The sequence below is a fragment of the Geospiza fortis genome, unplaced genomic scaffold (assembly GCF_000277835.1).
Source record: "Geospiza fortis unplaced genomic scaffold, GeoFor_1.0 scaffold112, whole genome shotgun sequence".
Classification (NCBI taxonomy): domain Eukaryota; kingdom Metazoa; phylum Chordata; class Aves; order Passeriformes; family Thraupidae; genus Geospiza; species Geospiza fortis.
In genome coordinates, this window is record NW_005054298.1 from 24574727 (window position 1) to 24598388 (window position 23662).

Below are 23662 nucleotides of genomic sequence, written 5' to 3' on the forward strand. Positions count from 1 at the left end.
TAGCAGGGCAAGTGCTTTAAAATGCAATTTTCCGGCCAATAAACCAACACTAGTAGGAATTCTGTGAAGGAAGGAATTTTAAGAATGTGACTTACCAGAAGCACAGATTTTTGATATCAAAAATTTACACAATACACTAACACTGTTTTTGCATACTCTTTTTTTTAAAAGTTTCAAACGTATTAACTTGTTTTGCTTTGTTCAGGTCTGAGGCTGTTCAGCAAGGTCACATAATTTGAGACTGCTGCAATAGTTCAGCAATCCTTTGGTCCCATCAGCTGTAAGCCAGCCAAGTATAAAAAAATCCTCCCCTACCAAAGGAAAAAAGGAAAAAAAGGGTAGGGGGATCATCACCAGGAAACACCATCTGCTACAAACCAGAAAGGCAAAATTTTGTTACAAAATACACATTTTCATACAAAAGACATCTTGCAAAACCATCTGATTGCCCCTCCCTCTGCAGATTACAATGGTAAATGGGATCAGCTGGCTGGTCTTGAGACTTGTTTTAGTGGGGAAAAAAAGTCAGAGGACACACACCATCACAACAACTGGTCCTTTAAATGGGAAAGGATTATGATAGTCTTTGTTTTCACCAGTGTTTAAAAAAAGCAGAAGAGAAACAGAACCAGAGTCTTCAAAAGCACAAAGTACAACAGCTTATCAGCTGCTGCATCCTCCTGAACTTCTCAATGTGCTACAAACTGTCAATTATACAAACAGTTTTGATTATGGCAGGGCCATAAATTGTTAAAACAATGCGTGTGTGTGATTAGAAAGGTCCGGTCAACTGGTTCCATTTTTTTCCCAGTAGTTGCTCAGAAAAATGTCAAAGACAATCTAAATTATTCTTCAGCTTCCTCAATACATCCTGACTGCTGGAGCAGAGAGGTCTGTGGTATTACTGTACTTGTTCCACGAGAAATCCTGTCTTGATCTGTGCTTGTAGTCAAGGAGGCCATAGAAATGGGCTGTAATAAACCAGGCGTCATGCTGGAGGAGACAGTCAGGCTGTGTGTAGTGCCCTTAAGTGTGAGATCCTGGGTGGGAAGAAGTGGCTTGAGGATGCTGACAAGACAGAAAGCAGAGCCACTTTTCGGAATGAAATTCACTTTGTTCTTGTCAGGGCAATAGAAGGCTGGAATTTCGTGCAATGGCTTTGGCCTAGAAATAAAATACACACAATAGTTTTATGGAACAATCAAGTTCTGCCAATGGCAGGGATGTATTGCTGAACACATCATCAGAAACAAGTCGAGGTTTCAATGTGAAGTATTTCAGCTACTCAATAATGCCTTAATGACACCAACAGCAGACAGCAAATGACAAGATGGTTTAAAACGCTTGTTTAAACGTGCTGCAACTAACAGCATGTTCTTAGGGCAGGCTGCTTCCAAACCAACTTCATGCTTGATCACAAACCCTATTCCATGAATTAGCACATTCATTATATGAGAAAGTATTTTCAATCATGTTCTCCAGAAACTTTCACAACCCAACCAGTTCTGCCCCACATACAGACACTATTTATACAGCAAGCCCTGTGAAAGAAAGCTAGTATAGCAATGGTCCTAATACTGCATATCTCAAAGGAGTTCATAATCATCTGGAGTTCTCCTTTTCTATACTTTTGCCTTCTTTGCATGTTCACATGAGCGTGCTCTGACTCTCTGCAGAAGATGACCCCAATCCTACTAAAAAACTCAATGCAGAGAGTAAAATGTAGTTTTCCTGATCAAGTACCTATAATCTAGGAAAGAAGTGCGGAACACAAATTTAGATCCTGACTTGCAGTTTTGCCATCTCAGCACAGAACTCAGACCAAGTCATGCTTTAAGAAAAACAGAGCTGGAATGGAAATCATGGATAGCTTAGGAATGCCTTCTATGTTTTAACACTGCAATGTAAATCTACTTACAGTAGCCAAAGTCTACTTCAAGACAGAACTATAGAAATCTGCTTTAAATTCTCTCTTTACTACTTGAAAATAGCCACCAGAAATTTTTATTCACTTTTTGTTGTTGCCAGCATTGTCCTTTAGCCTATAACCTCTCCTTCCCTTCCTTGTGTTTGTAAAAGAGCCATGTTCACTTCTGTTTTCGTTTTACTAAGCCAAGCAAGCCAGTGTATTTTTGTAGAGATATTTTATTGTGAAAAGAAATCCTGCTCATAAGATAGGGTACATTTCCATGCTAGCTGATTCTCCCTAGTGTCCAGAAAATTCAACCCCAATTGTAAATTTCCTTCCCAAATGAAAATCCTGTATAGGATTTCCAAATAGAAATTACATTAAACAAAGGTTGAGCTTGAAATAGTTACACTCATGTATTCCACATACACATGGAATTCAAGTAACAGATGTGAAATATGTTTTTTCATCAGACTGCAGTGTCTGAGGACTACTATGGCTATGTAGAAACTTCTGCAGAAGTTTGTTTCACTCTACAGCAGAGCAGTTCTACAGTTACGCAGAGAGGACTTCCAAAAAGAAATGCAAACGTGAGTCAAACTGCAATAGAGTATGCTCCTATAGCAAATGAATACTAACTATCTGTCAGTGACATAGTTAACAATATAATACAGACAGGTAACTTCAGTTACTGTAACCCTTCCCACATCACCATGGGACAGGCTGTAGAGACCTCTCAAAATCCATTTGCACAGGTCAGCCAAGCTCACTTCCTTTTAAACTAACATTTATAATAGATGGCATTCTTGAGATAATATAAGAGAATTGTAACATATCTATACTCCTTGTATACTCCATGTGACAATATGGAATTTTTAACTGTAGGTTAAGATTCTAGTATACAAGTGACATAAGGGTATAAAAACTACTCTGAAATAATAATAAAACGTAACATCCCAAGAATATTCCCAAGTCACAAAAGTTGGCATTTCCAGAATAATCAAAGCATCAAATATTCAGGGTCAAGTTCACTCCTCTGTCACTAGAAGTTTCACAACTACATTGATTTAGCTGATTTAGTCTTCAGAGTCTAGATGACTGGATGTGCCTGTCAAGCTGTGACATTAGCTGATGTTACAGCCTGTTATTACCTCTCCCCCTATCTGATTATTTGAGCTCTTCTCCCACTGTCTGCCAGGTAAGAGACTCCTCTCAAATTATGCTGGTTTTTAAAAAACATCACTCAAGGTTTTAACACTAAATGGCAGCAGTAACCTACATACAGATATGCCAATATATAGTCACACCAAAAAACAGACATCAGGTTGTTAGCATGGCTTTAGCAACTGGACTAATAACTTTATCTGAGACAAAATCAAAAAAGCAATAATTAATCTTGGATGTTATTTCTTATGTAGCAAAAATCAACTTACAAGTTTTCCTCAAAGACTTTCACCTTTTCACAGCCCTCAGGAGGTTCACGCTTGAACATGTAGCTGTTGTTGGGTTTTGGCGAGGTAGCGTATTTTGGCAAGGGAGAATTATTCCCGTTTTCTGCAGGAACAGAGTTGCTCATTATATAAATGTGACACACGATTAAAAAAAAACCACAAGAGCTACCTTTAAACGCCCCCTGAATTTAAAGCCACTTCATTACCAATGTTATGAAATTTAAAAACATTTTCATTTGCCTTCAAAGCCTTCATTTGCAAATAAGCTTTCTTATCTCAATTTCTTTCCTTCTTTCTGTTTCTTCTTATAACATTTTCAGGCTTCTCTGCAATATCTGATCATTTCTGGACATTTTCAGTTTTCAACTGCAAACCTAAACCTATGGTTCTGTACTATCACCATCTAGCCAAAAGAAATGGGCAGAAGCCATATTCTTTAAAAAAGAGAACAGGTTTATGTTGAATTATAAAATTCTCCTAGGATATCTCAAAAGATTCCAGATGAAAAAAGAATAATTAAATAAACCCTAAACACTTAAACTTTTATGGGTATGTCTATGAAATGCTATAAGGTTGCAGATTTTGGCCAAGATCATAAAAAATACCCAACACAAGCAACAGGACTACTGTGCTGTTTCACCTGCTACTGTACATTCTTGCTTCTCCAACCTGCTTAAAATACTCGAATAATCTATTACTTAAAATAAAAGCTTTTTGGGAACCATATTCCTCAGTCACATCTATCCAGCTTTAATTAATGTGTGTGCACATATATGGAGCATTTGCAAAAAACCTGATCATGTACAAAAAAACTACATTCTACCATTTTTCCACAGATGTAGGGAACAAACCCTCTCTTTTACCAATATAGTTGTGCACATCGCACAAATTCAGCATTGTTGAACTTCTAAAGTGACACTCTACCTTTATCTCTGGAATCACCAAGCAGATCATCTGCAGAACACGGGCTTTCCTCACTGCCTTCATTACAGATGGTGAGAAAGGAGCTTGGAGACACGGACTGGGAGCGGCTGCTGTTGTTGCTGCCCTTGTCTGCCCCACCGGGCGTTTGGGTGTCAATGCTGCGAGTGCTGCTGCTGCGCTGTGCCAGTGGAGGCGGGGCACGGTGCCCGTCTGGAATATCTTGAGGCTGTTAGAATTAAAGGTATCAGACAGCTGCTCTTGTCTGGATAGCAATTTCTTTAAATCCAGTAATAGTGAGGGTCTTTTTGGGTTTCATATAACCATTTGAGGACGAAAATTTTCTTCGTTACATGCAACTTCATAAGAAACTAAAATGTCAGGTTCAGGAGCTAAGGACAATTTCGAAAACTTCACATCATCACAGAATTCCTGAGGCTGGAAAGAACCTCTTGAGATTATCAAGTTTAACATCTCTGCTCAAGCAGACTCAGGTAGAACAGTGTATCCAGGACTCTGTCAAGTTTTTAATATCTCCATAGACAATTATTCCACAACGTTTCTGGGCAACTTGCTCTGGGCTTTACACACCCTCAGACATTTGAAAAAAACCAAAAAACAAACCAACAAAGCCCTAAGATTTTTAAATTTATGCCCACTGGTTCTTTCCCCATCACTGGGCACTAGTGCAAAGAGACCAGCTCCCTCCATTTCTGCACATGAGATGCTTATGCACATTGATAAGATCCCCAGAGCTGTGTCTCAAGGCTGAACACTCCCATCTCTCTCTTCATATCAAAGACATTCTGGTTCCTTAATCATCTTCACAGTCTGTATTTCTGATACCTTATTACTAAATTCACCTCTAAAAACCATTAAAATAAAATGAACAGTAAAAATGGGCAAATTATGGTTCACCTAGAATGGGGATAGCTCAGCATGGGCAAAAAAGAGTTCCTACAAAAACTCTCAAAACAGACACTTTGCTTTTCCCTGTTTTACTGAGATTTCTTATTTAGAGGAAAAGGTTCAGATTCAAGCTTTAACTCTTTCATTCTTTTTGCTGTCCAAGAGACTTTTCAACTTAACCTTATTAAAGAAAACAATAAATAAAAATATAATTAAAATTAATTCCTGACAAATTTAATATGTAAATGGTGCAAAATAAAGTTTATGATCTCAAAGCAAAACGAAAACAATTATATAGAGCAAACATGGTGGCAAATACATACAACAAGTTGTTCCTCTTTGTCTCCTGTCTCCTTAATTATTATCTCAATCTCTTGATTCAATCCCTCTACGCTGTTTCGGAACCGTGACCCCGTTGATTTGGTAATCGGTATCACAGGAACGAGAGCACTCTTTGGGATGTGAGCCTAAAGAACCAGAGACAATAACAAAACAATGTAGATTTATTTACAAAACAAAGTTACTATTTCTACCCAAAAGTGACCCTTGAAACAGAACACAGCTACGCTCGAGTATCAAGGATTTACACGAAACCATAGCGATTGTGTTCAAATGGATGCTTGAACTGAAGGCAGACATCCTGAATTTTGTTTCAAATCCAATTTCTAGCAGGAAAAGCTACATAACCTAGTCTCAAAATCTCCCTTGATATGGTCTGCCTCTAGCTTGCCATAGCTTTACAAGTGAAAATGAAACAGTAAACATTTAAATGTAAGTAATTTTGAAGCCTTTAAAATACATTTCCATTTCTCCTAAAGTGAGCTATACCACAATATCAAATCACTCATTGTTGGATGGTAACCACATTAAAATGATATTTTAATGGAAATTTGTGGCCACCTGCAATAACATGACAAACGCAGAAGGAAAATTATTCCACAAATGCAAGATTGCACTATGTTAAAAATTAAGACCAATGTATTAACGGTACTAAGACAGAATAAAACCTTGACAAAACAACTTAGAGAGACTTCCACATAAAGGATAAAACCCAAACCCAACTGTTAATACTTAGTTGCTTCAGAAGGAAGATTAACAGTTTAAAAATCCAGTGCTTCAAAATATGCACAAAAACTTCATTCTTAGAAAACACATTACTGAAATTTCCCAGAGTTCCCTTTGGTACACCACAACTTCTTGAGATTTCCCAGTCTCTCTATTAGCATCTGCCCTCCTGTTAAAAAAGTCTCCCTGCCAGAATATTAGAAGATTCTGTACTCATTAAGCAGTGGTGTACTGCAGGTAATGTAATACTTTCTGCAAACATTCAGTTCAATTTAAAGAACTGCATAACACGCTTAAGTCACAGTAGAATTCCCACATAAAATTCCTGGACTCTGTGGTCTAGTGTGCCATAATTGAGAGCAACTCCTCTAATGAATGAAAGACCAGCATTATCTGGTCTTCAAAGGCTATTTTTGTGAGGGGATTTTATTTTAATTTTTCCTTTAAGTAACAAGACTACATAGACAGACAGCAAAGCATTTTAATTTCCTGTGTACATTCTCAGAAACCACACAAAGCTTGTCTGGCAGAAAATCTACCTCAGAAAAATTAATGTACACAAGACATTTTAAGCACAGATCATAACAGAGACTTCTTGTCACAATCACAAATCTCTACAGCAGCAGAACTCATGAATTATATTGGTTCTGCTTTCCTGAAACATTAGGTTAGCCATAAAAAAACCCAAAAACCAAACATCTTAAAAAAGACTTGCACAAAAACTACAAAAGCTTCTGTTCAGGAAATGCTTGTCACTCTGTTTCTGTCAACAAAAATAAAACAGTCTCACAGTGGCCAAACTCATAAAGAGTTTCTAAAGTCTTGCCTGAAGATGAAAACAAAACACTGGAGAAGAGCACCAAAAAGTCTGAGAAAGCAACGCTGCTAATTCTGTTCCAAGCAAGGCCTTGGGTCAACAATCCAGTAAACTAATACAGGTTGATATTCACAAGTTCAGGCACTAAAGGCTTTATGTACCCAGTTATTCAACATACACATTCTTAGGACAAACTGGGCTTGTTAAAAAGTAGAACACGAGTATGCTTTAAGATTTCAGCAGCTGTTAGCAAAATGTGGGAACTCTTCACCTTAAAATATGATTGCCAACCACAAAAATTCTTAGGTTCATGCTACTATTTGAAGAGCTCATAGTAGATTCAGTAGAGTTCAATATAGTTCAGTACAGCATGTTTCACTTCCAAGAAAAATAATATTCTGTACCTGACTGAGGATGATTTCTTAGCCCAGGGTGCTAGAGGGTGGAAAAGGAAGGAGGTATCGTGACAAGGGTGGAACAATCAGTCTCAAAACAAGAAACCTTATTAAAAATACTGCCTTCACAGAGGTCTGCATGGACATGCAGGAATAGGCCACCAGCTCTGGACTACTCATCTGAATACCCAGGAATGGTCACAAGGAGGCAAGGTGCCAACCACAGGATAATAATGACTGTGCTCACACAGTAACACATTGGCACAGAATTTTCAGTTCTGAAACTTACAGGTATGACATACACTCATGAGGAAGGAAAAAGGGGTGATGGCAAATCTAAATTGTTCACAGACAGTTCAGGAAAAATGCTCTAAGCTCTTCCAATTTTTCACAAGTAACAAAACTCTAAACAGAATCCCAGGGCTTGTGATGCTTGTACATCAAGCCACCTCCAGGTTGAACATATCATGGTAATTCTACTCAAAAAATGAAATGTTCCACCTAGTGAGCTGGTAAGAGTGACACCAAAAAAACCCATGCCCCCAACACTGTGAAATGCATGCAGCTGATCTCAGTATCAATCAATTGGTCAGACACTGGGGACACAGGGTTGCTAGGAAAATTAAAGGAGCAGGGGCCTTGATGGTTCAGAGTGCCAAGTAAAAATGTAATATCAGCCAAGTGCACTGAGGAAAAAAACATTATGTTGGAAAAAATAATCCATTTATTCTTCCATCTGTTTTCAGTTCTGGTCTCAATTCTAGTTTCTTCCTTATACCAACACTGAGAATATAAGAAGATCCCATTGTTTTGACGCCTGTTCACAGATTTAGCACCATGCAATTAACTCAAAATGTTCTCAGAAGCATCTTGAGATCACCTGAGTATGCTATGACCTTTCTGCAAACTCCTCTTCCAGTTAAAGAGAGACAGAAAGGAACACTTCCTGAATAACGAAAAAACCACACAAACAAAAAACCAATCATTCGTTCTGAAAAAAACCGTAGTCAACAGCAAGGACTTGATCCTCCCCAGCTATTTCCTGATTGTGAGCAGAGGGTCAGGAACAGCTAAACAAGCTTATTCTACAGACATTGTGTGGATTTCTTTCTTCACACAAAAATCATATTAGAAAGAAGCACAAATAAACAACCAATTAGAAGCTTAGCTAGCAAGAACCACTAAAAGTTTTGCTATAATTCAAGAATTGCAGTAAAGTTTAAGTAGTGAAGGAAAGAGGAAATAAATCCACTAAAATTTCTTCTTTTAACTAGAAGAGAATGCCATTTTCCAGATGTTAAACAGAGTTTACCTGGTCTCTGTAAAGGAACTACTGACACAATTTCCTAACCCTTTTTCTACCTTGTCAGGAATCCAACTCCTTGAGCTCAGAAATCTTTACATGACCCTTTAGAGTCAACAAACACAAAAGTTTCCTTCAAGCTAGGAATGTAAAAAAATAATTTCTAAATATTCTAATTACTAAATTCTGGTTTCCACGCAGTCCTTCCCAAAAATCCTGAAGGAACAGAGCTGCTGCCAAAAATTCTAGTTCAGCAGTTCTCAAAAAAAGCGATCAGGAACTTTGCCCTTGATGACTACAGTTACAGATTTTCACTGAGTTAAAAAACAGCTGCTAAATGCCATTAACCTAAAAACTTCACTTACTCTTTGAATCCTTCTTTAACTTCTTCCCTTTGCAAGTAGCTTGACACAGCTGGCACAAAATTCACCAAGAAAAACAATGTTTTGTTTTGTAACACAGTCCTGGAAAAGCTGCTTTTCTTTAATTTACATTTTATAGTTTGTTTCACAAGCCCAAAAACGAATTATCCATTGCACAATATTTTATTCACGTACTATGAGATTTGGCAGAATGTAAAGACATCCATACCAGAAACAAAATAATAAAATTAGTATGCTTAAAAAGTTGTATACATAATTTGGGGAGGTATTTTTCAGAATAGCAGCATAGCTGTTCATTTTTGAAATTAAAACTCACTAAGATCATCTGTGCTCAAGTGGCAATACCTTAGCATTCAGAAACCCACAGGTTTGTAGAATGCCAAGCAAACCTATTAAAATGCATGTAATTCTCCAGTGTACTAAAGGGCCCACATCAAAAGTTCTTCAGTATACTTTTTGGTTGAAAATGTCCTCAAGTTCTACAAATTCAGAAAAAACACCTTAATCAAGTATGCTGGTCTGTCTTTTGTTTTGGTTTGGTTTTTTTGAGCAAAAGTTTGACACATTTTGTGTTGATTTTCATCAACATTTCATGTTGAACTTTCTCAAAACCCCCTAGAAAGGGATTGGGTCAGTTGTCTTTCTTCATTCATAATTTTGGGCTGTTCTGACTTGAGCAGTCAGTAAAATCAGCAGCACAGTACACTGCACCTGCACTTCAGTAATTCCTAAATTGCTATGTCAAAAAATGTAATTCTAAAAAAAATTCCTAAATATTTCCAGTAGCAGAGAATTCAAACTACCGATAAACTGAATTCAAGAGGCATGCAAATTCTGAAAAGCCATGACTGCTAACTAAATGTCCTACAGCAGGGATAAGAAGTTAGGGTCTGAGACAAAAGGTGCTTATGACTTTTATACAAAGTAGGAGTTAAGAACAGCAGAGTAGAAGAAATTCAAAACACTATTTTCTTATTTTCATTCTTGAAGTAGAACACATTCACTCAGACACCTGACTTTGAAAGAAAGAACCTGACCTAAATTATTTCCAGAAGGACAGAATGACAGAAATGAAAATTTTTATTAACTGTTGTCAGATTATGATATTTGTTGGAACAATTAATGGCATTTCAGGAGTAATTGGCAATGTAATTAGATTTTCAGAGAAGTTTCACAGCTGAACTACTTTCTCAATTCATAACACTGACAGTTTCCTAGTTTCTTTCAACTACATTGCCTTGCCAAGGCTATTGTGATGGATTTGTTCCTTTTGTAACTGTTAAAAAAAATGTGTGTATCAAATGTACATTCATGAGATATCAGTAGGGAGAGAAAAAAAACTTTCCTTTTGAAAAAAAAATCACCAAACTTTTCTATTGGCTTTCTTAAAGTTACTCAACAAAAACACACTTGAAAAATGATCTGTGTTTTTGAAAGCCTATAATTTTTTTACGCCTGATATGAATTGAGCTAAAAATATTACACCTCTGTCAACCTGACCTCATTAGAAGCCTTGAAATAAAACTGAAACTGCACACAGAACATGTGGTGGCCTAACCATCACAATTTTTGCAGAAGGGATTATTACTTTAAGTCTCAAGGCAGGATAAATGCGGAAAAAAAGACAAAATCTTAAAAAGGTTGGATGATGTTACAAAGTGTGTAAACACTTAAATAATCTCATGGAGTAGCCTTTTGTCAGGTAAGCTCTCTAAATCTCATCACAGTATTAGATGAGTGTTTGGCAAGACCAACAAAATGTGCTCAGAAAAGCTACCTTTCATTTGAGTACACAGTTTTACCAGCAGTTTGCTCCATGCCATACTCTACGTGCAAAGCCATAACAGTCACAGCGACATGTAACGAAGAAGATGGTCTGTAGTTTTAGATTTAACTTATCTGTCATCCTTTTGTGGAACCTGCAGAATGCACTTTAAAAACCTTGCTTCAAGGACATATTTAACTACCTGAAATTATTTGAAAGTGGGAATTCAAAGCCAGCTCACCCAAGTAACAAACAGATCTGGGCTCCCATTCAATCAAGCAGCCAAAAGAAAGAGCTCTATTTCATAGAATTCACCTGTAGCTATCACATATTGAGCAGTCTGTGGTATTTCTAAGTTCCCTCTAAGACAAATCACAACCTTGAAAGGACCTGAAAGTAGTATTAGCTACCCAATATGGGCAAAAAACACTCAGCCTTACCTGGCTGTGGTTAATGGCTGCATGGTTGCCATGAAAAGGGGACTGTCTGTCCTTGTCCCGATGATGCCTGCTGCTGTGTTTGCTTCTCTGCAGCTGTTGACGCAATTTTGCAATCTAACAAAGGAAAAATTCATGTCAGATCTCAACAGGTGTATTCAGGTACACAGGTAATTTCACCCATTTACTCCATCACTTCTTTAAAATTATTTACTACCATAACATTCATAATTACTGCCAGCACTAGATTACACTCAAGTTCTTGCAAACCTAGTACGCTAGCTAACAGTTCAGCTGATGCTCAGAAGACACCTCTAGAGGTTTAGTAAAAGAACTTGAAATACATAAAATTTGAAAGTAGTAAGGTCACTGCTGTTACTTCTCTCTTTGATAAAAAAGTCACTTGCATTTAACATTTTCTTTCCCACACATTTTCAATTCAGATTGAAAATATTAATTGACCTGCATTTTTATATTAAAGCAATAGCAAACGAAAAGCAATTTCATATGTTTTACCAAGCCCACCATCTGTATAGTTAAACAAAGTAGTAAAATACTCCTGCCTTCCTGAAGCATCATGGTAACAGTGCATACCAAAAAAACATTTAATCCAAAGTTCTCAAGTAATTTCTGACCTCCTTGAGCTGTTCATTGCTGCCCCATGATGATGAACGTTTGTGTGAGCTTCTCTTCTTTTCCAAATATTCTTCAGCCCAGGCACTTTCTGTCTGTAGGAAGAAGATTACAGGACTAATTAAAAAAGGTAATTGCTACTTTCTGGCAGAATATTTTGAGAGAAATTAGAAAAGAGAACACTTAAGATATGCTAGATTCAGAACTGAAAGTGAACAGTAACTAACTAGAAGCCTTTCTCAAAGGTAAGGTACAAAAAAGCAGAGTGAAACTATATAAATAAAAAACCCCAAACCCACAACTTTCAGACCTAGTGTAATACAGGGATGTGCTAGTTTCCCTTCCAAATGACTGAACATAAGGCAGTACTCACAGCCAGATGTACCACAGGCTGCTACAGAGCTCTGAAGAGCCACTGTGAGGGTGCTGAACTGGGGGAGATGGTACATTTCATTTCCTGCACAGATGCTGACCTTGTTATTTCTAAAGCATTAGCAAGGGTGGCTTGGTGTAAGCACTGTGAAAAGCCTGCACCAGCACAGCTTCAAAATCACGTTCTTGCTCTCAAGAATGAGAAGGAAAGCAAGGCATATAAGCACCACTAGAGCTATTGCAAAGTAGGGAATAAATTTATTAATATCTCAAAGGGTTCCAGGTTCACAGTTGTCCCAGGCCAAGCAGAAAGCAACACAGATAATACTAAGCTGGTTTCACTGAACCAACAGAGCCATTAGTGTTTAATAAAAAAATCTCACAAACATATTGTGGTGAAGGAGTTTTGAGAAATGCAAAGTATCATTAAGACACGCTGTACCTCACATAAGAAAATGCACAGGCAAGCCTGTGATAATACTGCATGATACTGCTTTATGGGCAGTTTGTATTCCCATCTAGCCACCTCCAGGAATGTCTTCAAACATGGTGAACTGTAAGGGCTCTAAGATGACAGACAGTAGCATCTATCAGGAATCTCTGAGCAGTCACAGGAAGTAAGGGGAAGAATTTCTGGAAGCATTTTATACAGTGAAAGAGAGCAAATTCGTTGAAATTCACTCTTGCCACCAAGCAGTACTTAGCACACAGTGGTGATCTAGCTAACCTAATTTTCTGGATATCTCACTTTCTCCTATAGAGAACTTTGATTTCCTCAAAGTCTTCACATCTACAGTGTGCCATGGTTGTTCTTACACATGAGACTAACAGCTTGCAGAAGCCACATGCTGACCTTTCCTAGCCCAGCTGCATTTGTGTCAGAAACTCAAGTCTTTTGTGATATTCCCTATTTTGCAGGGAATATGGAGCCTTAACTGCAAATATACAGGTTGCAACCCCACCAGTTTCAGTTACAGACACAAGTTTCATACAAATGAAACCTCCACTATCAGTACTTTTTAATCTTCATCATTTCAAATCAAAAACTAACTAGGACAAATCTGAATAATAAAGTTAATAGGGTTGCTTTGAAATTCCTATTTCATAGCAAAATCAGAATCCATTACAATCTGTTTTTCTAGAAAAGCACTCACTGATCTTTATAATAGAATAATTGATAACCCCCATTCCCAAGTACTAATCTTTGTCTAATCAGTTCTCAAATGTCAGTCAGGAGTATCATCCTATCCTCTAACTCCTGGAACAGTAAGCTTTAGCTACTAATTCTAGCTTCCCAACTCAGCACAACCATTACACTTGCCTACAGGAGAATAATTAACACTCTAATTAGTCTTTGCCTTTAATTTATATTCAAGACTTTGACTCAAAATTCAAGAATTATTTAATAAATTAATATCTGATTCATTTTAAAGCAATAAAGTTGCTTTGATGCTCATCCTCAAAACAAATAGAAATCTTTTCAGATTCAACTATAGGAAACAAAACAGAAATGCAATACTATTTTGGCAAGTCTTCTCCTATTTATTCCCCAAATTTTGATTGTAATATTTATTATCAAGAAATAGACCAAATAACCAATAGGCAAAGTGGGATTTATATTTCTCTGGTTTCTTAAAGTACTGCTACTTGCTTATTAGTTGTTACCATGCACAACATCCTCCCTGCTTTCTAGAATTACCAAGAAATTAGTTTAAGGCTGAATTTATTACAGACAGTAGAACATTTCAGAAAAAAAAAGTCTTAAGAGGGAAGAAATTTCCAGTCAAAATGAATTATTTAAGAATTAATAGAATACAAAGTAATTGTCTCATTTTAACTGCTAAGACAAACATGTTTCATTCAAAGCAAAAAAGATGAGATTATTAACATCTGTTTTATGGGCACTTAATAAGTGCAGGTATGAATTCTAGCCAGACCATTGGATGCTCAATAACACACCTATTCATCATCCAACAACTATTCTCCACCTACACAATTCAGTCTAGTTTTATAGACAGCTTTCATCAAAATCCTCAGTTGCAGGAGGAGTCTGACAGAGAGACAGTCTCTGCATGACCCGGGGTCCCTTACACAGCTCTCAGCCATGACCCACGGGCACCTCTAGAAAGGCCTGCAAGCTGCAGTGTGCCACTAAATGCCATCTGTTCCCAGCCTGCTTCCTGAAAGACTCTGCTCCCTATGCCATAACTCCACACAATCAAGACATCCTCAACCTGAAAGCCTTTTATAACATTGCCAATTAAATTCCTGTTCTTAGAATCAGAACACATTCATTTCTTGTCGGACTTTGTGAAATCTGAAGTTACACACACAGGAACCAGAGCATCTCACCAGTGAAACTTCATCCAAATACAACATTTTCAGAAAAGCTGAACAGTACAAATGGGCAGCCTGTATTATCTTGGGAAACTAACCATTGTAAGTCACATTTAAAACTTGTCCTTAGCTCCAGTGGCTGCTCTCAGGAACATTAAAAGCAGTAATACCTCATCAGTGTCATATCAACATCAGCTTTGGACATACAAATATATGTCTGTAGCCCTAAGTTTTCTACTGGTTTGATAAATTCTAAATTAGGAAGTGCAAACAGATCATTCTAGTTCTCTTAGAAATACACTACCACAAATCACCACTAAATGTACTCATTCTGCAGAAATATCTAATGCCCTTTACAGTCTTCCCATTAACCTTTCAAACACATTTCCTCTACAAAAGCCCCACTACCCCAGCAGTTAGACGTGTCAGAATTGGAAGAGCAAAGCCAAAAGCAAAATGCAAGCCAAAAAGGATGATATCTGGCAAATACAGATTATAAAAGCCCAACCATGATTCAGAATATATCAAAATTAATCTGAATGAGATCAACTGAACATAGCAAACACTTTGGCAGCAGTACAGAAATACAATTATTTTGTAAAAATTATTATTCTAAGGAATCAAATAAGAAAATTAATTGTTAGGACAGCCATATGGGTTTAGTTCTGCCCTTTAAAGAATGCCTTTTAATAGCTAGGCACAAGCAACCACTCATACCTTATATCACATACCTTTCTTCATTCTCCTCCTCTTACTTCAATTTGCTTACTTTTTTCACCCTGTCTAACCATTTTTCTAATTCATTTTCCTGCACAGAAAACTTGTTCCTCAAGTCCTTTCTTCTTAACCAGCTCCTAATTCCACCTTATCCACACGGGCATATTTCCCTACAAAACACCTTCCCTTCTCCACTGATCTGCTCTTTGAATTGTGGTTCTTCCCACAAAAGGCTGTGGATCTCAAAAAGGCCTCACAGATCTCATCCGCTCAACACCCTACACGTCCTTACACACTGAAGACTATATGGACACATTTTTTCTACTGTTACCAAACCTAACAGAAGTTCAAACACAAGGATGTCTCATATGCTATGAGATCCTCTTCCAACTGCATTCTGCTTATGTTCTTTGGAATTCGTGGGCACTGCTTGTTGAAACCATGATCCAGGCATAGGGATTTCATTCAATTGCTTGTTGGTTCCATTTTTACAGGTGGCACATGACTGAACCTTTAGAGCTTGTGAAATTTGGTTAAGCAGGTGATGTTTATTGGCAAATCATGTATTTTTTAACACTTTTCAGTTGAGCTAGATTTCAACACCATTCACGGTTCAAGGAGGCAGCTCTTCAATGCATATAATTCTACACTTGGTGCACAAAACCCAGGTGAACATTATGGGGCTTTTACAAACAGAGGATGAAGAGCTGGAGACAGACATACATATAAGGATACTTCACTAAGTTCTCCGTATAAATCTAAAGTAAACAGTATTAATTCCAGCGCTATCTAGCGTACTGCACCCTGTAAGAACAATAAGAATACAGATGTACAATCCACTAGTGTTTTCCTGAGGCAAGAAGGAAGTGGAACACCTAAAAGATACTACAGTTCTCTGCCTTTACTTAAAGAATGCAAATAATTCACATATGCAACAGTAAAGGTAGGATTCCTGCAATTTGAAAGTGAATAGGAACTTGTGAGCAAGAAAGCTAAAGTGAATGTTTTCAAGGGAAAAGCTTCTTACATTTAAATCCTGTCTTCACACTTAAGTGCTCCAAAGACAAAAAAAACTGTCCTACCTGTGTCGCCTTGTCTCTCATACAGGGAGCAGCTTGCCCGTGATTATCCCGAGGCCACTGGCCAGCGAGGTATGGAGCAGCCAGTGTATCCAGTGAAGAGGTGCGGCGAACAATACTGGAAGGGCTTGATGAAGGGGGTCTTGATTTGTCTGTTAGAGCCAGAACATTTGATTACAAAGAAATCAAGAGAGAGCTTATCCATTTAACAGTCTACAAGAAATCATATCAAATTGGAACTACGTTATTATGTACACAACCAGATACTTTTAATATGGAAATTAAGTTTGCTTTTCCAGGCTCTATTCTGTTTGAATAAGCTTGAAATCTGTTTTTATGGTTTCCTTAAAAACATTCTTATGCCACCAATGTTACATTAGTGCTTACACACCACTATTTACTCCTTTAAAAGTCTAACAGTCATCTCTTAAATGATGAAGGTGTAGAAGAAATAAAAATGGCTGTGTTTACACATAGATAAAGGTTAATGAAGAAAAACTGGGTTGAACTTTTTCAGTTTAATGCTGAGCTTACAGTTCTTCCCACTATTCCTTCACCTACTTTATTTCAAGGGACACTATAAACCTGCATGCTTTAATCGCCCAGCACATGACACATGGCATAACACATAGATTCAGTAGTCAACTTTGATACGGTAATGATTTACATTTTACAGGCTAATTGAGACATCTCTTCCCTTTACGTGGCAACCACATTCATATTTGCCTGCTGCTCTATCTTCTGCAACACCTCATCTGTAGTGTATATTCTGGCATCCTATTTGAGAACAATTTCAATACTAAGAGGGATCCTCATTAAAAAAGGTTAAATACAACAACCACTGGAACTAATATGAGAAGGAGGACTACTGTTAAAAATAAAAATTTTTATCTATTCCATCTGTCAATTATGTCTTAAGTAAAGTGTCAGTAAAAGACTACACCACAAGCTATGAAGAATACACAATGCATATAATTCTATACTTGGTGCACAAAACCCAGGTGAACATTATGGGGCTTTTACAGAGGATGAAGAGCTGGAGACAGACATAGATATAAGGATACCTCACTAAGTTCTCTGTATAAATCTAAAGTTTCCTCCAAACAGTAAAGTGAGGTTGGTAAATTTAAGAGATTGATAAGCAGCGAAGACCCAGGGTTTCGATATACACACCTGATCACACATTTTGAGATGAAAAATGCAAATCCTGAGATCACAATGAGATAAGCTTACTATCATCTCATCTACTCCCCACAAAAAGAATTTTATTATACATATGAAATAATTGTGCATGAATCTTACCTATAATTAATAAAAAAGTCCTAAAATACATGGCTACAATACAGCAAGCATGATTCAGAAATTAGATGGAAGCTTTATAAAAGGGCACTGGAAAAACTCAGTCATCTGTCCTCTCTCACTGTGCCTTAACATTAATTCTGTACTAAAAGTATTTGTATTAGACATAAACTCATTTACAGGCAAAGAAAATTGTGCCTGATTAGTGTCTGAGTGCTAGTCAGAAAATAAAACCACTGACACCAAAAGTCCAAAATTCACTTTCTAAGCTGTTGCAATCTACTAAAAATACATATGAGAAATACTAATAAAACCTGTTGGGTATAGATTTCAGCGGAGTGGACAGAACCTAAGTCTAGTGACATTCTACACTACATAGCCTTATGCAAATTTATTAGAAATGTACACACTAAAAATGTGGGAAATATTTCAATTCAACTATAAGGAAACAATTACTGGCACACTCACACAAAGCAGTCAGGAAACCTCACCTCCTTTATTACTTCTACAAGTACCAGCAATGATACAACCTTACTACTGAGCTCATAGCAGATTTGCTCTCAGGGTGTAGCAGCAAACATGTTTTGGAGTTTGCACTTAAGACTCCTGTATCAAAGAAATTCTCTGATTACTACTACCACCACACAGCACACTGAAGGGTCTGTTTGTATCAGATGACTTCAAAACTATTCCCTTTGTGTGTACTATAGGACAACGTGGCATGCACAATGTGCCATTCCTTAAAAATTACACTCGCTTCCAAAGTTAAATCAAACATGTTATTTGTCTTAGAATTAGCTGCCATATCCTCCCTGTTTGTTTTTCTTCTCAGTTATTATTTTCCTCTCCAAGAAGCTTCTCTCTTCTTACCAAGGGGAAACAGAAAGGATGTGAAAAAAAAATTACAAATCAGGAAGTGTACGTAGTCAGCCACATCAGCTGCAAAAGCCACTGCAGCAGACAGCTTCAAAAGTGGAGAAGCAGAATCTATTACTCTCTCCTCCCTGCCACAAACAAAACAAAAAGCAACTGGAAGACTATTTTACTGAACAAACAGAGAGAATGAGAACTGAAGAGCCTGTGTACTATTTAAGTTCAAGGGAAGCTGCTCATTTCAAGGCACAAAGCCTGTAAATACTCTCTTTTCCTCTGATTTAAAGAAATTCTGTTAAGAAATTCTGTTTTCAAATTATTTATATTTAGATGGGGGCATGATGTTTGGATATGTTTTTACTTTTCCACCTTCACAATATGTCTTTATGCGAATTCACAAAGTCTACAATTCTTACTGTTTCAAAACATTTCAATGGGAACATATATAATGTTTTCATTGCACTTTCCCCTACAATACTTGAAGCAAGTGTTCAGCTGCTATTTTTCCTTGATGTGACCTACATAACAAGAGATCTGCCTCCATAGAGATAACAGTTACAACAGCTGTGGCTGATGAAAAACAATGGAGCTGTTTCATCAAATAGACGCTTCTTAAATATTAGATCTCTTTTAATTGGCCTGATTATCTCTCTAAACCAGTATTTGTGATAAATATCAGCCCTCCTATCCATGCGCCCCTAGTATAGATTTATTTAGAAATTAAAATCTTTCTGCAATCCAGTCTCAAGCAAAGCAAATGAACAGAACAAACCCAAGGCAAACATACAGAGCACAGATCAAGGAAGTCCACAACGTGGGGAAATAACAAGCAAGCTGCCACATCTTCACCAGTCACTGCTGTGCAGGTGACCAACACTAGTTGCTACAGGTGACCTGGTATCACACACACCACCTCCTGCAGAGTAAAGGCACCTCCAAAGGCAGCAGAAGCTCAGGTATTGTAACAATGGGACTGAAGAGCAAAATTGAACACATATAGATGCTTACCAATAATTAATTAAAAGGTATGAAAGAACCCAAAGAAACACAGTCTAACACATACTGTGAGAAAACAAGCAGCAGAAAAGCCCAGGATACCACTGAACTCACAAAATTCCCTGACAATTCCACTTGAGGCTTTCTTTATACAAGCGGACTACCCAAAGTAGTGAGAAGGGGTGAGACCCAACCAGCTCCTCTGGCATCAAGGCATACAGCTGACCTTTTTGTTCTGTTCTGGTCAGGCTTTTCCCCAGGAAGGACATTCATGGGATCTCTCCCATACACAGCTGGCACAGCCATCTTTTCCAGAACTGTAACTGATCTCTGAGGCTTCACCTGCTTTTCATGTTCCATTAAAAGAACTGAACAGACTCAGTGCACTAAGAACAGACACACCACCCAGCTGTGTATACTCCCTTCAGAAGATAATCTTGCCCATCATCCTTGCATAAATTTAAAGAGAGCTATTCACTAGTAATTCAAAATTGTTCCACTGTAGAAGAAAGACAGAATTCGTGGTGTTTTACAAAACCAAACCTCAGAAAGCCCATGATGTTCAAGTTACTTAACTCTAAGAAATTAAAATATTTTTAATCCCAGTAAGTGCACTTCCTTAAAGTGCTTGCCACAAGAAATGTACAGTATGATGCTGCAAAAATGAATTCACTTTCTTTACTCCTACCATTTGTCAAACAGCTTAGGTATGGAGAGAAGGAATATAATGGTACACAAAGTCTTCTCTTATCCTATAGTAATATCTTTCAAAACTACTGCAAAACCTTGGTCATTAAGGTTGACAGGTCTGCAGCTATTATTGTGCCACTCACCAGATTATTAAAATAAATAAATTCTGTGGTGAAATTTAACAGTGTAATGGAGTTCTATTTCTTCCTCTCCACCTCCAAGGAAAGGTTCACATCTAACTTCTTTAAGACTTCATATATTATTTTCATAATTTCCATTCACACAAGTAGGCTTTAATATTACCCTTCCATAGACAAAACAATTAAGTTTTCCTCCAACTAAAACTAACCAATTTTTCTCCTTAATTTTCAGACTGAGTTTAGATGTCCAATACAGTCAACTGGAATATACCAGAAAGTCCAGCACCCAGCAAAGAACTCTCTCACAACCTCAAGGCACCTAAAAGTAAACAACTGCTATGGCTCTGGTCTTGAGGTTCGTCTTTACTCAGCCGGGTACACTGTAACATTCTTGCAGCTGAGCAGCTCAACTCCTCTAAGATGTGTTTCATATAAGGACACAAATAACAAGATCCCATTAGATCTTCACTCAGTGAATAAACCAAGGCAAAAGCAATGAAGACAGGGAAATGTGTAAGCTCTAGCTCATGTAACAACAGTGTACTAGTAGGTCAAAACAATGGCCTCTAATGGGAGGCTCGCAGACAGCTGAAGAGGCATATGGGAAAACTGAACCAAAACTGGAGATTGCAGGACAGACATTGCAGTGTAGAAACGAGGCCTCAACAGAGATGGGAAGGGCAGAACACATTAACAGGCAATTGGAAGCTGAATTCTGGGAAAGAAGTGCTAGAGACTGCAGAAAAGCAAAGTAAAAGATGAAAAACAGGTAGTAGGCAAGATCTAGATTTCTGGCCATATTTAGGAGGGAGAGAAGTGGCGAGAAAAGCATAGAAAATTAGAAATTGTATGACAGAATCTTCCATTTGTAATTATCCCATAGTCAACAGAAAATTCAGTTGAGTATTTCCAATATTTAATTGCAATTCACATCAGAAAGCAAGGGCTAAAAAAACCTCCAAAAACCACACCCAAACCCCACAAAAGTCACATTTGTGAATTCACACGTTAGGGTTCTCAAGTGTAAAGCAGATTCATGAAAACTAAGTTCAAAACTATTCAACTGTTTCCCAGGAAAGAAAATCTGAAAAATATGAAACTGAGTCTGAAGTATACAACTTATATTTAGATACAACTTAAACTTAGATACAACCAGTATCAAAGCTCAGAAAAAGCTATCATTTGTCTAACCTCAAGGTTCATTTTTATCTAAAGAAATACGCCTGCAGCTGTAGGAATGAACTAAAGCCATCATTAACTGAGAGCAAGAAACAGAAAAACCCAAGTTATTCTGCAGCAGATTCTCACCAATAACCTCAAGTGTCCTGTGTGTCTGCACAACCATTCCCTCATTAGTAAAAAAAGTTCCACCTCCATGTTCTCAGCTAACACGGTTTACTCATTTAGGTGAAGAAAAACCTGAAATTAACTCAGCCTCTATCAAGCACTGGACTACACAACACAAATGTTAAGCAATAGGAAAGAGGTTTAGCTTGCATTTGGGGCCAGTACAAGTACTGCTCAGGAACTGGAACATGTGGAAGCAAATGAATGGACACCACTCTTCTGTTTTCACACGTCTTGTAAAAAGCTAGTGGAGTTATCTTAACAGAGGAGAGCGATCAAATGACTTCTTTCCTTATACATGTTAATTCTTCAAAGCAGTAGAGAGGCCAGCATGGTTTCAGCAGGCTTCTCCACAGTGACTAAAAGACAGTGCAATTCTTCCACCCTAAGTGGTCTGACACATGCCTTTACAAACAGTTTTTGAACCTGGACCTCAAGGCTAACCACACTCTTCCTCATTCTCCAGGCCAGCAGATTGCATCTTAGGCAAGAGTTTCATGAAGTACACAGGAAGAAGACAGGATTTTGTGATATGTATTAAGTCTTTCAGGTTACTGATTAACATGAATCTCAAATGAAGAATACACATATTCCTCAATCCAAAGCCTTAATAAAACTCTCATTACTCTTATCTGGAAAGCGGAAAATCTAACTCAGAACCTTATCAGTCCTCTCTTGCACTAGCAGACTAGGAGGCACACAGTCATCTTGTACCGACTGGTTATGATTGTCTCATTTGGCAGTACCACTCCGCAAAAGCTAGGACATGAAAAAAGAAAAAACCCAATGTGGTAGTCTGGTTACAATCGCTATTTTAGAAAGGGGGAGGAGTATTAGGAGAAGCAGAAGTGTTACAGGGAGGGCTAGTTCTAGATTTCCACATGTACACTTCTGCATATTAGTCAGCTTTACTCTTTAGATTACCACAGGCAATTTCACGGAAATGAGTAGCTGCAAGCTTTGGTATCCGAAAAGTAACAGATTTGAGGACATGAACACAAAACCTCACTGATGCATTTTTAAGTAAACTTGTAACCCAAAAATAAAAAGGACTGACATATGTCAGCCTCTATTATCCTCAGCCTGATGCAATATATTACTTATATTCAAGCATTCCCAGTAAGATTTAATTATTCAAGAAGTTAAAATGCAGTTTGTTACAACACGTATGCTATCGCCACGCTGTTTTCTCACAAGCTTGTCATCACTCTCAAACACACACGTCCTTCTGCAGGGTTCATGTTGAAAGCAACTACTAAGAGGGACACTGAATACTTTTGTTGTACACCTACGTGCCATGCCTACAGCACTAGTTAGTTCTTTAATTACAAGCTTAGGGACACTGTTTGGATAACAACCACATACACCATCTGGCACGAGGTGTGCAGAAAGGGTAAATGTGAAGGCTTCACAACAGCCCCCAAACACCAAATTCACCTTAAGTTTGTGCCCAAGCACCCTAAGTACATCTATCCCCCTGAATCCGAGGCAATACTCGCGGTACTACAGAAGCGCTCACAACCCCCACATGGCACGCTTGGCTCTCTATTCCTCCTCTGAAAGCCAGGGCGCAACAGAGCTGCAACAAAAGCAACGAGTCCTTCCACGCACACACACCCGGCAAGCCCTGCCGCCGGCCAGAGAAGGGGCAGGGCGAGCACCAGCCCGGGCACAGCCCTGTCCCTACCTCTGCCCCGGGGCACCACACGCTCCAAGGCACCGCCGGCCGCAGCCCTGCACCCGCGCCCGGCCGGGCCGCCCGGGACGTGCCCTTTGCCGCTGGCCCGGACCCCCCGCCGCTCACCTTTGCCGACGGGAGGGCTG

General features: G+C 38.1%; 1 protein-coding gene across 1 annotated transcript; it reads right to left on the reverse strand.

Annotated features, from left to right (window-relative positions):
* Positions 1 to 7: 7 nt before the first annotated feature.
* Positions 8 to 16639, reverse strand: FAM117B (family with sequence similarity 117 member B). The gene is made up of 7 exons (XM_005415928.3): positions 16497 to 16639; positions 11991 to 12083; positions 11359 to 11472; positions 5514 to 5657; positions 4285 to 4510; positions 3343 to 3463; positions 8 to 1164 (listed from the first exon to the last, which is right to left on the reverse strand). Exons 1-7 carry the CDS (start codon positions 16515 to 16517, stop codon positions 846 to 848), a joined length of 1038 nt encoding a protein of 345 aa, XP_005415985.1. The 5' UTR covers positions 16518 to 16639; the 3' UTR covers positions 8 to 845.
* Positions 16640 to 23662: the final 7023 nt, after the last annotated feature.